At 61.7% G+C, this 13,957-nt stretch overlaps 1 protein-coding gene across 4 annotated transcripts in view; it reads left to right on the top strand.

Moving 5' to 3' along the window:
• Positions 1-13,888, top strand: part of ITPR3 (inositol 1,4,5-trisphosphate receptor type 3) — a 66,812-nt gene extending 52,924 nt beyond the window's left edge. For 3 of the 4 annotated variants that reach the window (XM_033864409.2, XM_033864411.2, XM_033864412.2), the window contains 24 exons: positions 63-253; positions 787-935; positions 1,088-1,196; positions 1,305-1,416; positions 1,524-1,693; positions 2,892-3,066; positions 3,232-3,416; positions 3,667-3,867; positions 4,013-4,123; positions 4,607-4,702; positions 4,807-4,908; positions 4,998-5,084; positions 5,649-5,759; positions 5,851-6,043; positions 6,286-6,411; positions 6,802-6,974; positions 7,656-7,820; positions 8,491-8,683; positions 9,147-9,251; positions 9,339-9,466; positions 10,241-10,406; positions 11,022-11,182; positions 12,307-12,468; positions 13,053-13,888. In XM_033864409.2, the coding sequence (XP_033720300.1) occupies positions 63-253; positions 787-935; positions 1,088-1,196; positions 1,305-1,416; positions 1,524-1,693; positions 2,892-3,066; positions 3,232-3,416; positions 3,667-3,867; positions 4,013-4,123; positions 4,607-4,702; positions 4,807-4,908; positions 4,998-5,084; positions 5,649-5,759; positions 5,851-6,043; positions 6,286-6,411; positions 6,802-6,974; positions 7,656-7,820; positions 8,491-8,683; positions 9,147-9,251; positions 9,339-9,466; positions 10,241-10,406; positions 11,022-11,182; positions 12,307-12,468; positions 13,053-13,121 (3,440 nt within the window). In that variant the 3' untranslated portion in view covers positions 13,122-13,888. The remainder of the gene's footprint in view (positions 1-62; positions 254-786; positions 936-1,087; positions 1,197-1,304; positions 1,417-1,523; positions 1,694-2,891; positions 3,067-3,231; positions 3,417-3,666; positions 3,868-4,012; positions 4,124-4,606; positions 4,703-4,806; positions 4,909-4,997; positions 5,085-5,648; positions 5,760-5,850; positions 6,044-6,285; positions 6,412-6,801; positions 6,975-7,655; positions 7,821-8,490; positions 8,684-9,146; positions 9,252-9,338; positions 9,467-10,240; positions 10,407-11,021; positions 11,183-12,306; positions 12,469-13,052) is intronic. The other variant, XM_033864410.2, reaches the window with a different exon arrangement.
• The last annotated feature ends 69 nt before the right edge of the window (positions 13,889-13,957 follow it).

Below are 13,957 nucleotides of genomic sequence, written 5' to 3'. Positions count from 1 at the left end.
GAGCCTGGCCCCTCTGGCTGAGCCCTCACCCCCCACCAGCGCCCCGTCCCCTCTCCCCTCAGCCAAGGGCCGGGCTATCTCGCTGCCCATGGACCTGGATGCCCACATCAGCTCGCTGCTCAGCAGTGGCGCCAGCTGTGCAGTTGCCGCCCAGCGGAACGTCTCCAACTACAAGACGGCCCCGCGGGCCTTCCCCCGCGTCACACCCACCCCCAACCAGTGGGACTACAAGAACATCATCGAGAAGCTGCAGGTGGGCGTGGGGCTGGGGAGTGTCCCTCCCTGTGCTGCCCACGCTCCCTGGGAAGGGGCTGGCCAGCTCGCCCACTCCTGGGGGCTGCTAGGGGCAGGGGACGAGGGGCACCATTCCAGGGCTGGCGCTCGTGGAGGGCCGGCACACCCTTCGCTCCCAACGGCACCTTTGCGTTTAGAGGGCACACTCTGTCCACTGCCTCACTGGCCTCTAGAGGGGGTGTGGTGAGTTACTATCCCCATGTGGCAGAAAATCGAGGCCCAGAGGGGGCAAAGGGTTTGCCCAAGGTCACACAGAGCTAGAGAAGGGGATGGGACGAAAGCCAGGGTATGCCCAGGGGCTCTGAGCAGACAGATATCATGCTCTGTCCTGGGTGGCTCCGTGGGCCCAGGGCCCCTCAGACAGGCACAGGCCAGTCTGTGGGGCGCTTTGGCGTTGGGGGAACGGCAGTCACGCCCTGGTCATCGCTTGGGCCTGGGTGGCCTGCATCTCGCCCAGCGGTGACCCTGCCCTCCCCACGCCACCCACTCCAGGACATCATCACGGCCCTGGAGGAGCGGCTGAAGCCCCTAGTGCAGGCCGAGCTGTCCGTGCTGGTGGACGTCCTGCACTGGCCCGAGTTGCTCTTCCTGGAGGGCAGTGAGGCCCACCAGCGCTGTGAGAGTGGAGGCTTCCTGTCCAAGTGAGTGGGATGCGGGGCCGGGGCATGGGGGTGGCAGGGGCACAGCGGCCCAGGACGCGGAAAGCCCATGGGGTCAGAGGGCCGTGGTCAGGAACAGCAGCTGGAGGGGGGATGGGTCCGCCCCAAGTGTGCCCTCCTTCCCCGCCGGCCAGGCTGATCCAGCACACCAAGGACCTCATGGAGTCGGAGGAGAAGCTGTGTGTCAAGGTGCTGAGGACGCTGCAGCAAATGCTGCTTAAGAAGACCAAGTATGGGGACCGGGTGAGTGCCCAGGTCGGCTGGATGCCGGGCGGGCTTGGCCACGAGGTCCAGGGCCTCAGGACCAGGGCCGCTGGGCTGGGGGGTAGAGGGTGAAATGGGCCACCGTAGGCCTTGCTCCCTTCCCTGCAGGGCAACCAGCTGCGCAAAATGCTGCTGCAAAACTACCTCCAGAACCGGAAGTCCAGCTCGCGGGGGGACCTTCCAGACCCCATGGGCACCGGTCAGTCCCGCGTCTCCCCTGCTATGCCCCCGGGAGGCCCATTCGCTCTGGGCCCTTCCTTCCCCTCCCTCCACCTGCTCCCCCTTAAGCGAGTTTGCCCATTCCAGGCCTGGACCAAGACTGGTCAGCGATCGCAGCCACCCAGTGCCGGCTGGACAAGGAGGGGGCCACCAAGCTGGTGTGTGACCTCATCACCAGCACCAAGAATGAGAAGATCTTCCAGGAGAGCATTGGCCTGGCCATCCGCCTGCTGGACGGTGGCAACACCGAGATCCAGGTGTGGAGGGGGGCCGGGCTGCGGGGGGCTCACCTCCTCGGGTGATGCCCCCTGCTCAGGAGGGGACAGTGTGCCAGTCCCCAGGCCATGGGGGTGGGGCTGCAGGGCTGGGTGCTGGCGGCCAGTGCGAGTCCGGCTACTCATGGGAGGCTCTGCCTCCCATATCTGCCCCCGTGTCACGTGGCCCTTTTCTGTCCCACACCCCCGCCCTGCTCCAGCCGGGCCTGGACCTGTCGCCCACCATCCCGCCCCCTATTAGTCCACCATTCTTGCCTCTCAGCCTCTGCTCAGGTCTCCTTCCCTCCTCTTCCACATCCTCAGCCTTTGGTGTCCAAGTAAAGGCCGACTATCTCCAAAAGCCCTCTCCGATTATTTTATCTCCATTCATTTATTTACTCACTCATTCATCCTTCCCATAAGTCTGCATTTAGTAAGTGCCTTCTGTGTGTCTGGCAGTGTTCTAGGCGCTAAGGATTCAGCAGTGAAGGAAAGAGACGAAACCCATGTTCTCTTGGTACTCGTATCCTAGTGGGGACAGCAGTCCCTAACTGCAATCTCTGTGTAATACGGAGAGCATGCTGGATGGTGGTAATTCAGGCAGGGGGCTTCAGGAGTTCTGGGCCAGGGGTATCTCAGAAAGAGTGATGGGGAAGACCCCTGAGAGGGGACCGTTTGAATGAGGACCCGGAAGTGAGCACGTGAAGTGGGGCAGGGCGCACGGGGCAGAGCCGGCAGCAGAAGGCCGTGAAGGGGAAGTGGCTGATGTGGCTGGAGGGGGTGGAGGAGGGGTGAATGGGAGGAGCTCGGGTCAGGGAGGTGGCAGGCCATCATGTGGCCTCGTGGGCACTGTGGGCCCAGGCCTGCCCCTGGGGAAGATTCAGGGTTTTGAGCAGAGGAGGGATGTGACTTAGACTTCAGAGAGACCCCTCTAGCTGCTGTGTGGGGAACTGACGGAAGGTCAAGGGCAGATGCAGGTGGGTAGGAAGCTAGTGCAGGCCTCCAGCATCACTGGCCCTTCCTCCTCCACCTCTGCTGGTCCTGGCTGCCCCCCACCCCAGCCTTAGGCGCAGGGCACAGGGGCGTCTCTGTCTCTGCCACCTTGTCCCTGCAGCACGGGATGGAGCCCCCGGGTCTCGCTGAGGGCTGCTTAGAGCCAGGCCTGGTGCTGAGGCTGCCCCGTCTCACTGTCCACCCGCAGAAATCCTTCTACAACCTGATGACGAGCGACAAGAAGTCAGAGCGCTTCTTCAAGGTGCTGCACGACCGCATGAAGCGGGCCCAGCAGGAGACCAAGTCCACGGTGGCCGTCAACATGAGCGACCTGGGCAGCCAGCCGCGCGAGGACCGGGAGCCAGCAGACCCCACCGCCAAAGGTCAGGCTCAGAGGGTGTAGGGTGAGTGGGGTCACGGGCCCCAGGGATGAGGACGTGGGCACAAGGCAAGGTGGGCAGGCTGGGGACTGAGGGTGGGAACAGAGGGTGAGGGTGAGGGTCTGGCGGCTCCCCGCAGCCCCAGCCTAACCAGGCCTCACCCGGCAGGCCGCGTGGCCTCCTTCTGGATGCCCAGCTCCTCATCCCGCTATTCGCTGGGCCCCAGCCTGCGTCAGGGGCATGAGGTGGGCGAGCGCGTGCAGAGCAACGAGATGGGCACGTCCGTGCTCATCATGCAGCCCATCCTGCGCTTTCTGCAGCTGCTGTGTGAGAACCACAACCGGGACCTGCAGGTGAGGCCCTGCCCCATCTGACCCCGCCTCCCTGTTCCCGGCCCTGCCTCCCGACACCTGCCCCGCCTCCCTGGGCCTGCCCCACCTCCTGACCCCGCCCATACTCTGTGCCCCGCATCCGGCCTGGACATCACTGCTCTGAGTCTGGCAAGGCCCCCACCCCTGCAGCCTGCAGCATCACGGTCCCCAGGCGGGCCCCTCCCTCCCTGCTGCAGCGATGCCACGCCCCCCCCCCTCCTGTGCTCTTCAGAACTTCCTGCGCTGCCAGAACAACAAGACCAACTACAACCTGGTGTGCGAGACTCTGCAGTTCTTGGACATCATGTGCGGCAGCACCACCGGCGGTCTGGGGCTGCTGGGGCTCTACATCAACGAGGACAACGTGGGCCTCGTCATCCAGACCCTGGAGACCCTCACCGAGTATTGCCAGGGCCCCTGCCACGAGAACCAGGTGAGCCGTCGGAGTGGCGCCTGGCAGCGTGGACATGGGGGAGGATGGAGCAGGCCGGGCAGGGGACAGACCGAGGCCCCTGGAGCTGCCACGATTCTGAGGGGGCCCAGGCCCCGTGTCACCCGCCACCCCTGCCTCCTGCCAGACCTGCATCGTGACGCACGAGTCCAATGGCATAGACATCATCACCGCGCTGATTCTCAATGACATCAGTCCCCTGTGCAAGTACCGTATGGACCTGGTGCTGCAACTCAAGGTGGGGCCCTTGGCAGCCCACGTGAGCATGCGTGGGTGTGCATGTGATGCGTGTGTTGAGTGTACATGCTGGTGTGTGTGATGTTAGCATTGTGTGTGTGTGTGTGTGTGCGCACGCAGTGTGGGCATCACGTGTGTAAGCATGGGTGACGTGCAGTTGTGTGATGTGTGCATGTTTGTACACACAAGTGCATGTGTGAGCAAACGTGTTGGATGTACACTTGCTCTAGAAGCAGACATGTTCTGGGTTTATCCGAGGGCCTCCTGTGTCCGTGTCTGCTGTCTGGGGGGTGCACAGGGTGGGGGAAGGTGGCCTGTGGGTGGACTAGATACGCAGCATCCTTGTCACAGCAAGCCCTGGGGATAAGTGGGGAACAAGAAGGCCATGGGACTTACGGGCCAAGAGAGGCTGTTACGGAGTAGTCAGTGGAGGGGGTGGCGGGGGCCCTCAGACTGTGGCCTGTCCCTCCCTCCTCTCCCCCAGGACAACGCCTCCAAGCTGCTCCTGGCTCTGATGGAGAGCCGGCACGACAGTGAAAACGCCGAGCGCATCCTCATCAGCCTGCGGCCCCAGGAGCTGGTGAGGCTGGGCTGGCGGTCAGGTGGGGAGGCGGACCAGGGGATCAGAGCCCAGCCCGCCCTACGCCCCAGGAAGAGGGCATTCAGCAGCCCCTGCCCCGGCAGGTGGACGTCATCAAGAAGGCCTACCTGCAGGAGGAGGAGCGTGAGAACTCGGACGTGAGCCCTCGTGAAGTGGGCCACAACATCTACATCCTGGCGCTGCAGGTACCGGCCCCACCCCACGACCCCGCCCTAGCGGCCACGCTCCCACCGGCAACCACGACCCAGTGACTCTGCGCTGCCATCTCACTCAGCTCTCCAGGCACAACAAGCAGCTACAGCACCTGCTGAAGCCCGTGAAGCGCATCCAAGAGGAGGAGGCCGAGGGCATCTCTTCCATGGTGGGGGCCCAGAGGATAGGGCTGGGTGTGGGGCGGGGCTTAGATCTAGGGGCGGGGCTGGGTGGGAGATTGGATGGGATAGTATTGGGGGTGCGGCTAGGAGTTGGAGGGCGTGGCTATGACTCGGGGGCGGGGCTGAGGGCAGAGCTGAGACCTCAGATCCTGGCTGGAGTCTGGGATGAGGCTGGGGGCAGGGCCAGGAACTTAGGGCAGACCTGTGGCCCAAGGCCTTGGCTTGAACCTGAGTAAAGAGCCAGCTCAGAATTGGGGGGCGGGGCTGAGGACCGGTGGGAGCCGGCCTGGTGGCCAGGGATGTCACTGGGACAGAGGAGTGGGAGCAAGGCTGCGGTGTGGGTCTGGGGCATCTGGCAGCCTGGAGCAGGACCTAGCGGTGCACCTGGGCAGGACTGTGGAGGGTGCTGACTGTCCTATAGGATTGTCTCCCACTTTGGGGCTGGATCTGGTCTAGCTGGGGGTCACTCAGTGGGGTGTAGTTCAGAGCTGGGCCCCGGCATGGAGGTGGGGGTGGGCCTGACCTCGGCATCCCCTCCCCCCCGCCCCCAGCTCAGCCTCAACAACAAGCAGCTGTCACAGATGCTCAAGTCCTCAGCACCGGCACAGGAGGAAGAGGAGGACCCCCTGGCCTACTATGAGAACCACACGTCTCAGATAGAGGTGGGACCTGAGAACAGCTGGGGGCCGTGAGTGAGGGCTGGGCCCTTGGGGGCCACAGCTCAGATGTGACCAGGTGCCCGTGTGCGTCCAGATCGTGCGGCAGGACCGCAGCATGGAGCAGATCGTGTTCCCGGTGCCTGGCATCTGCCAGTTCCTGACGGAGGAGACCAAGCACCGGCTCTTCACCACCACCGAGCAGGATGAGCAGGGTAGCAAAGTGAGCGACTTCTTCGACCAGTCCTCCTTCCTGCACAACGAGATGGAGTGGCAGCGCAAGCTCCGCAGTGAGGACCCTGCGGGCCGGCAGGAGGGCGGGGGTGGGGCGCTGGAGCCGCTCACTGATGCCCCTGTTGCCTCCCTCGCCTACTGGTGGTGGTCCCACCCCTGCCCCAAGGAGGGCTCCGATCACGTTTTCCTCCTGAAGTGGGGCCTGGAGCTTGTTCAGGCTCTGCGGCCTGGTATGGGGTGGGCAGATGGTGTTAATCAGGGGCCCCCCTTACCCTGGCCCCACCACCTCCTCCCCCAGGCATGCCACTCATCTACTGGTTCTCCTGCCGCATGACCCTGTGGGGCAGCATCTCCTTCAACCTGGCGGTTTTTATCAACATCATCATCGCCTTCTTCTACCCCTACGTGGAGGGTGCATCCACAGGTGAGGACGCAGGGCTGGCAGGTGGCGGCCCTGAGCCTTCCATGCTCCCTCCTCTGATGTGAGCCGGCCAGGCTCTGAGGGGACTGGATGCAGAGTGGGGAGAAGCAGCCCCTTCACTGGCCTCTGGGTTCTGCACCTCATCGCGGGGATGGATAGGGTCCTTGACCTCTGGAGACAGCACACACACATACAAGGCAGAGACCAGTTACGGTAGCAGCAGATGGAGAGGGCCTCCTACCTTAGGCCTCCAGATGCAGGTGTGATGGGCGGGGCCCTACAGCCGGGTGAGCAGGAACTTACAGGGAAGGCTCCCAGAAAGGGGTGGCTTCTTGGGGTCTGCTGGGTAGGTGGGCTGGAGCAAGCCACCCTGTCCCTGCTCCCTGCCCCCAGGTGTGCTGGGCTCCCCCCTCATCTCGCTGCTGTTCTGGATCCTCATCTGCTTCTCCATCGCGGCCCTGTTCACCAAGCGCTACAGCATCCGCCCCCTCATCGTGGCGCTCATTCTGCGCTCCATCTACTACCTGGGCATTGGGCCCACGCTCAACATCCTGGGTGCCCTCAACGTGAGTGCCAGAGGGCCCCCACCGCCCACCCCCAACCCCTCCTGGGCTTGTCACGCAGCTGGACCCGAAGCTGGCCTGCTGCTCTGCCCCTTCCCCCTGGTCCCTGTGTTGGGATCCCAAGCTCATTATAGACCCGAGGCTGGGACCACTCTGTCTCCTCTTTCCCCTGGACAACTCGGGGCAGCAGGCACTCAGAGCCAGCCAGCCGGGAGCCGCTTTGGAGCACCAGCTTCAGGGCTGCTGGGTTCCCAGTGTTAGTTGTGCACTGCCTGAAGGCATATTGAGGACATCAAAGATATATGTGTTATGACAGTTTCCTGACAGGTAGAAATAAAGTGTCTCGAGCACGTGGGGGGTGCCTTTTCCTAACTTGTCTAGTCACCGTAAAGGCTAAGGACGGTCTTCTCTGACCCATTCTCGTTTATCTGCATCTCACTTTCTTCCTGGAGCTGGGGACCCAAGGGGCTTCTCCTCTATTCTAGTCCCAGAAGCCCAGATGCATTTCAGGAAGCATTTTCATTAAGGCTGTGTTTGCCAGGATGAGCAGGACCAGCTCAGATCCACTCCCCTGAAGACCCAGCCTTCGCCTCTGCTCTAGGCACCGGCTGGGCCTGGCAACAGGGGTAGAGATTCAGGGTGGGTGGTAGGGCACTGACCCCCATGCCCTGCACTTGCCCACAGCTGACCAACAAGATCGTGTTCGTGGTGAGCTTCGTGGGCAACCGTGGCACCTTCATCCGGGGCTATAAGGCCATGGTCATGGACATGGAGTTCCTGTACCACGTGGGCTACATCCTGACGAGTGTCCTGGGCCTCTTTGCCCATGAGCTCTTCTACAGCATCCTGGTGAGGCGTGGGTGGGGCTGGGCAGGGGCAGGGGCAGGCAGCTGGGGCTTCCTGCCAGTTGCTAACAGTTCCCCATCCCCAGACCTCTTGCTGCTGGGCTGGGAGGAGTGGATTTCCAGTGTCCTCCTCCGCTGGACCCCAGCCTGGCCTTCAAGGCCCTGATATCTACTCATGGCCCCATCTTCCCTGTACAGTGGGGGTCCAAGCCTGGACTCTTGAGCCAGACCATCTGGGTTTACATCCCAGTGTGGCCCCTCCTAGCTGTGTAACTTTGGGCAGGTTTCTTAACTGCCCGTGCCTCAGTTTCCTCATCTGTAAAATGGGGATAATTAACGGCACCTGCCCTTTAGAATAACTGTGAGGGTGAAGTGAGCTAACACACAACAGTTGTGTAGAGTGTGTCCTGGCACATAGCAAGCACACCGTAAGTGTTGGCCATCCTTCTCCTGCTGCATGTGGTATGCGCTGGCCATTCCACCCTCTAGCCTTCTCCTGGACCTCTCCGTTTCCCGGGCCTTGGAACTCCAGGTTCCTCAGAGACGACGGCCCCAACAGGCCCGCCAGCCTGGTTCCGCCTGCCCAAGAGCAGATGCCGCTGGGGGAGGCGGGGGGAACCACTGGTAGGCAGGCAGCCCGTGGGTCCAGCGGCGGCCCCATCTCTGCCCTGCAGCTCTTTGACCTCATCTACCGCGAAGAGACGCTGTTCAATGTCATCAAGAGTGTGACCCGCAACGGCCGCTCCATCCTGCTGACCGCCCTGCTGGCCCTCATCCTGGTCTACCTCTTCTCCATTGTTGGCTTCCTCTTCCTCAAGGATGACTTCATTCTCGAGGTCGACCGGCTGCCCAGCAACCACTCCAGAGGTCTGGGGGCGCCTCTCCTGGGCGGGCATGTGGGGATGAGGGGCCTGCACAAGTGGCTGGAGTTGGGACCAGGGCCTGGAAGCTTATCCCACCAGGCCCCCTGCCTCAGTTTCTCCTCTTGGGTTCTGGGTGGGGGTCTAGCTCACTGCCTCCCTCTTCCCTGGACAGACTGAGGGAGTGGGAGCGCCTTGGGTTGCTCTTGTTTGAAGATCCTGTGGTTCATGTTAAACTCGGTACTTGTGGGAGCTGCCGGTGCGCCAGGGCTAGGGGTGCAGACCCCCCTCCTGGCCCTTGGAGCACAGCCCGGCGGGGGCAGGTACATGGAGACCCTTCACTGTAGCCAGGCAGTGGGGAACTGGTAGGATCAGGGCAGGCTTCCTGGAGGATGTGATGTTGGGCCCAGAGCTGGGGAGATGATGAGGACAGTCCTTGCACCTCCTGATCTTGATCCTGTCCCCTCCAGCCAGCCCCCTGGGGATGCCACATGGAGCTGCCACATTTGTGGACACTTGCAGTGGGGACAACATGGACTGTGTCTCAGGGGTCGTGGTGCCCGAGGTCCTGGCAGGTGAGGGCAGTGCGTCCTGGGAGTCAGGTGCGGTGGGGGCAGAGGCAGGTGGCCTGGCCCGGGGCTGAGCACACACCCTGCTTGCAGAGGATGAGGAGCTGGACAGCACGGAGCGGGCCTGTGACACCCTGCTCATGTGCATCGTCACCGTCATGAACCACGGGCTGCGCAATGGTGGCGGTGTGGGCGACATTCTCCGCAAGCCCTCCAAAGACGTGAGCGCCCCCTGCCCCCTCCCCAGTCCACGGGGGCCCAGCCCCGCCTTCAGGTCATGGCCAGCAGAGCAGCTTGGCCTCCCTCCATCTTCGGGGTTGCGAGTCCCTGCACCTTTGCGTCCCCTTCTCCCCGCTGTCCCGCCCAGTCCCGTGCGGTTACGGTGTAGCTGAGCTATCCAGGCCCCTGTCTACCCAGGCATCCCCACCAGCTCACTGTAGACGCTCTGAGGAAAGACCTTGGCACCCGGCTTTCCCCGGCTAGGGAAGCCGTGAGTCAGGCAGCGGGCGGGTCCCCGGCCACAGCGGCTTCATCTGAGAGGCAGCCCTGGCCCGCAGCCAGGGTAGGCAGGGTGGGGAAGCCGGGCTGGCTCCATAAGGAGGCCTCAGGGTTTGGCTCGGGCAGCCCCACGTTCTCAGAATGTCAGTCTGTCCCTAGTGGCACAAGGGTGAGAAGCTTCTCCTTGGCCAGAGGGTTTCTAGAACGAGTGAGACCAGGTGTCCTGAGGGCAGGCAGAGGAGTTCAGAGCTGCTCTTCCCCTAACCAGCAGTCAGGGGTGGGCCATGCCCGCAGGCCTGGCTCCCCACGCCAGACTCCTCGAGGGCCTCATCCCGGCCGCTGAGTCCTCATCCACACTCAGGGCCTCTGATTGTGATTCTCATTCTGTGTGGTGAGGCTGGGTCCTCTCTGCCGTCTTCAGGGCCCTGGGAGCCAGATGCCCTTATTCCCTTCCGATGGGGGCTGCTGACCCCAGCCTCCCTGCCTTCCCCCCGTAGGAGTCTCTCTTCCCGGCCCGCGTGGTCTATGACCTTCTGTTCTTCTTCATTGTCATCATCATCGTGCTGAACCTCATCTTTGGGGTGATCATCGACACCTTTGCCGACTTGCGCAGTGAGAAGCAGAAGAAGGAAGAAATTCTCAAGACCACGTGCTTCATCTGTGGTGAGGCTGGGCTCTTGCCTGAGGAGGCCGTGGCCGTCGTTGTCGGCCTCAGTCTGGCCCTTCCCAGATTCCTGTGGCCGCCGGGGAGCCCTGCCCTGGGGCCAACGGCTTGGTGGCTGTTCTCTCATCCCAGAACTGGGGAGAACAGGACCCTACCCGAACTTGGAGTCATAGAAGGGAGTGGGAAAGGGCCTCAGAAATCCTCCCTTTAAACTCTCTGGGTCTCAGATGAGGAAACGAGCCTGGTCAGTGGCCTCAAACCTCTGGTCTCAGTCCAGGGCCTTTCTCCCCACCCCCTAGGTATGAGGTGCAGGTTCCCTCACAGCCACCGCAGGCAAAGAAGCAGGTGGGCCCCTGTAGGACAGGACCCTCATCCAAGCTTTTCCGGCTCCCCGGCCCCCGGGATCCTGGCGTCTGCTCCCATGGTCCCCTCTGTGCTGCGGCAGGGCGGGGGCTCCATGGCTGTGTGGCTGCTGCTCTAAATAGAAGTGACCTAAAGAGCCCAGAGTGGGCTGTCGCCTGCATTCATCAGAACTTTCAGCCCAAGAACAACGTCCCCAGTGCATCGGGAGGCCGTGCCTGCTGTACCCTCACCCCCACCTCCTGCCTCCGCAGGTCTGGAGAGGGACAAGTTTGACAACAAGACGGTGTCATTTGAGGAGCACATCAAGTTCGAGCACAACATGTGGAACTACCTGTACTTCATTGTGCTGGTCCGTGTGAAGAATAAGACGGACTACACAGGGCCCGAGAGCTACGTGGCCCAGATGATCAAGGTGTGGGCCCGGGGAGGGGGGGTGGTCAGGACAGCTGTGGACACTTGTTAACAGGCAGCAGGGGACAAGGAACAGCTGGAGCCGACCTCGGCTACTCAGGAGCTCCTCCAGCTGCTGTGCTGCAGGGGTGCCTCCGGAAAAAAGCCCCCAGAGGACGCGCATGGCGTCCGGGGCCCGTGGGTGCCTGAGGCGAGGTGGCCCTGCTTGTGGCGGCTGCTCGGTGGCCCTTTCTGAGGGGCCTTTTCTAGCTGGGTGAGAGGGAGGGCAGCTTTCTGAAGCCTGGGTGGCCGCAGGCCAAGAGGGTGTCTGGATGAACTATAAACTGTCAAACTTAGGAGAAATCAACCGTCACTCCAATGCAGGAGCGAAGGGAGTGAAGGCAGTGAGTAATAAAGGTCTGGGCGCATTTAGGGTAAAGGATGCCATCAGTCCCATCAGATGTAGTGCATCTTAAGATTATTGCACATTAGAGAAAATGCAGCCTAAAAGGAAAGAAAGGTGTGGGGAGAAGTTCTATGCGTCTTTTGAGTCTGTATTTGGATTGGTCTTTGAGCGCAGGTGTTATCTGTTGATCTGAGAACTCAGAGCTTGCCACAAGGAACTAGAAAGCTGCTCGGTGTCCCCTCCCGCTCTGCCTCTGTCCCGGGAAACGTGGCTTTGCCTCACGTGTCAGATGCCAGCCACCCTCAGCAGAGCTCTGCTCCCTCAACGCACCATCTGTCTGACTGGCATCTTCCTGGGGTGTGGGGTGTGCTGTCGGGGCGGGAGGAAGGAAGGAAGGAAGGGAGGGAGGAGAGGCAGGGTCTGGGTGCAGAGGCCTGCCTTCCACCGCTCGCAGGGTGTTAGGAGAGTAAACAGGTGGTGTTGGTACCAGGGGGAGACTCGGGCTGTCTAACGGAGGTTGGCCTGTCTCTGCTGTGGCCTCCCCGCCCCCTCAGGGTCACTGCCAGCTCACTCTGGCCCCGGGGAGGACACAGGTCAATTCAGATTTTCCCGTGACACATCCCTGGGGAGTAATTTGGCCAAGGGTGTGGTAGCAGGCTCCCCCCACACAACTGCTTTTCTAAACAAGGCCTTCCTAGGCTGGACCCAAGCTCGCTCACCCCACTGGTGATGTTTTTCAGAACAAGAACCTGGACTGGTTCCCCCGGATGCGGGCCATGTCACTGGTGAGCAACGAGGGGGAGGGGGAGCAGAACGAGATCCGAATTCTTCAGGACAAGCTCAACTCCACCATGAAGCTGGTGTCCCACCTCACTGCCCAGCTCAACGAGCTCAAGGAGCAGGTGTGCCCCTAGCCCTGTCCTGGCAGGACACCGGCAGCCTCAGGGCCTGCCTCGTGGCGTGGGGGAGGATGTTGGGGCCTTCACGCTCCCCCTGCCCCCTTTCCTGCTGGCTCCTGTTCTTGGGTCTGGGGTGGAAAACATGTTCCAAACACACTTCTCCCCTCTGTGGAAAGCTAGACGGGGTCGTGGCCCCTATCCTTGCGCCCCAGAAAGACAGGGCTGAGTGGAACCTCGTGCCGGTGTTGGGGCCTCCCTTGCTTTAGCGAGTCCCCCTCAGGCGTTGACTGGTGACGGCAGGGTAAGACCTCTTTCCGCTTCTCAAGAAAGATCCCCTCTTGCCCAGAGCATCCTCCGCTCCATCTGGCTGTGACTAAATGAAATCGGCAGCCCCTCTTTTAGGTGGGGTGCTTTCCCAGCTGCACCAAATCAGTGGTTTGTGACGCGCTGAGGACAAGAGTTTGGGGCTGACATCCCTGCTACACCCTGGGGGCGTCTTGGCCTGCCGCCAGGGCTGAACCGCAGCTGGGAGGGAGGGTGGGTTCTGGGCAGCCTGATCCAACCTGACGGCATCTGTTTAAATCTAGATGACGGAGCAGCGGAAACGCAGGCAACGCCTGGGCTTTGTGGATGTCCAGAACTGCATGAGCCGCTGAGTGGAGCCACGGAAGGCCCGTCAGGCCACGTGCGACACTGGAGAGCTGAGAGTGGGAACACCGCCCCTCAAGGCCAGGTCCCCACCCAACCCCCAGCTCCACCTCTGCCAGACCCCGCCCCGGGCCAACATAGACTCTGAACAGCTTAGAGGGGAAACTAGAGCTGACAGTGCTGCCCAGACCAAGCTCTTAAAAAAAAAAACTCAGAAACTCAGTGGGACTCGGCTTACCTTAATGCCTAAGTCCTCTTAAAGGACTATTGCTTTGTCCCTTATGACTGACGTGCCTTTGTATTCCCCCTGGTGGGTGATTAGGAGTGGCGTCTCCGTTTTATTCCAAGCACTACATTTTGGTTACTGCCGCCTCTGGAGGGGCGCGGTGATGCTGTCGCTAGTGATTTTAAGGGCTTTGTTATTTAACTTATTCACGGTGCCAGGCTCAGCCCTGGCCAGGGCCGTGCAGCCCCCCTGTGCCTCAGAACTGCCGTATACAGTGCGTAGACCTCAGTGTCCAAGTCCACGCCACCCCCTCCGCACAGCCCTGGCTGGACTGGTGACCACAGGCTTGGTCCTAAGACCTGCCTCCTCCCGCACCTCCTGGGCAAGAGTCACAAGCCCAGGTGCCAGGGCTGGGGCGTGTTAACAGGGGCTGGTTTTGACTGCTTGTGTTTTCTCCTTTTGGTGTAATGTTTTACAAATCCTTTGGCCCGACAACTAATACGTTAATTACCTTAAATAAATTAATAAATCTAGTCCGTTAGAAAGGGAGGCTGGCTCCCGTGCTCCTCAGGGGCTGGGGTGGGTGGTAACGTGGCGCTGGCGGAGGACAGAATACGA

This window comes from Tursiops truncatus, chromosome 10 (assembly GCF_011762595.2).
Source record: "Tursiops truncatus isolate mTurTru1 chromosome 10, mTurTru1.mat.Y, whole genome shotgun sequence".
Classification (NCBI taxonomy): Eukaryota; Metazoa; Chordata; class Mammalia; order Artiodactyla; family Delphinidae; genus Tursiops; species Tursiops truncatus.
The sequence above is the reverse complement of the archived record's forward strand: the minus strand, read 5'-3'. Positions and strand labels throughout refer to the sequence as shown.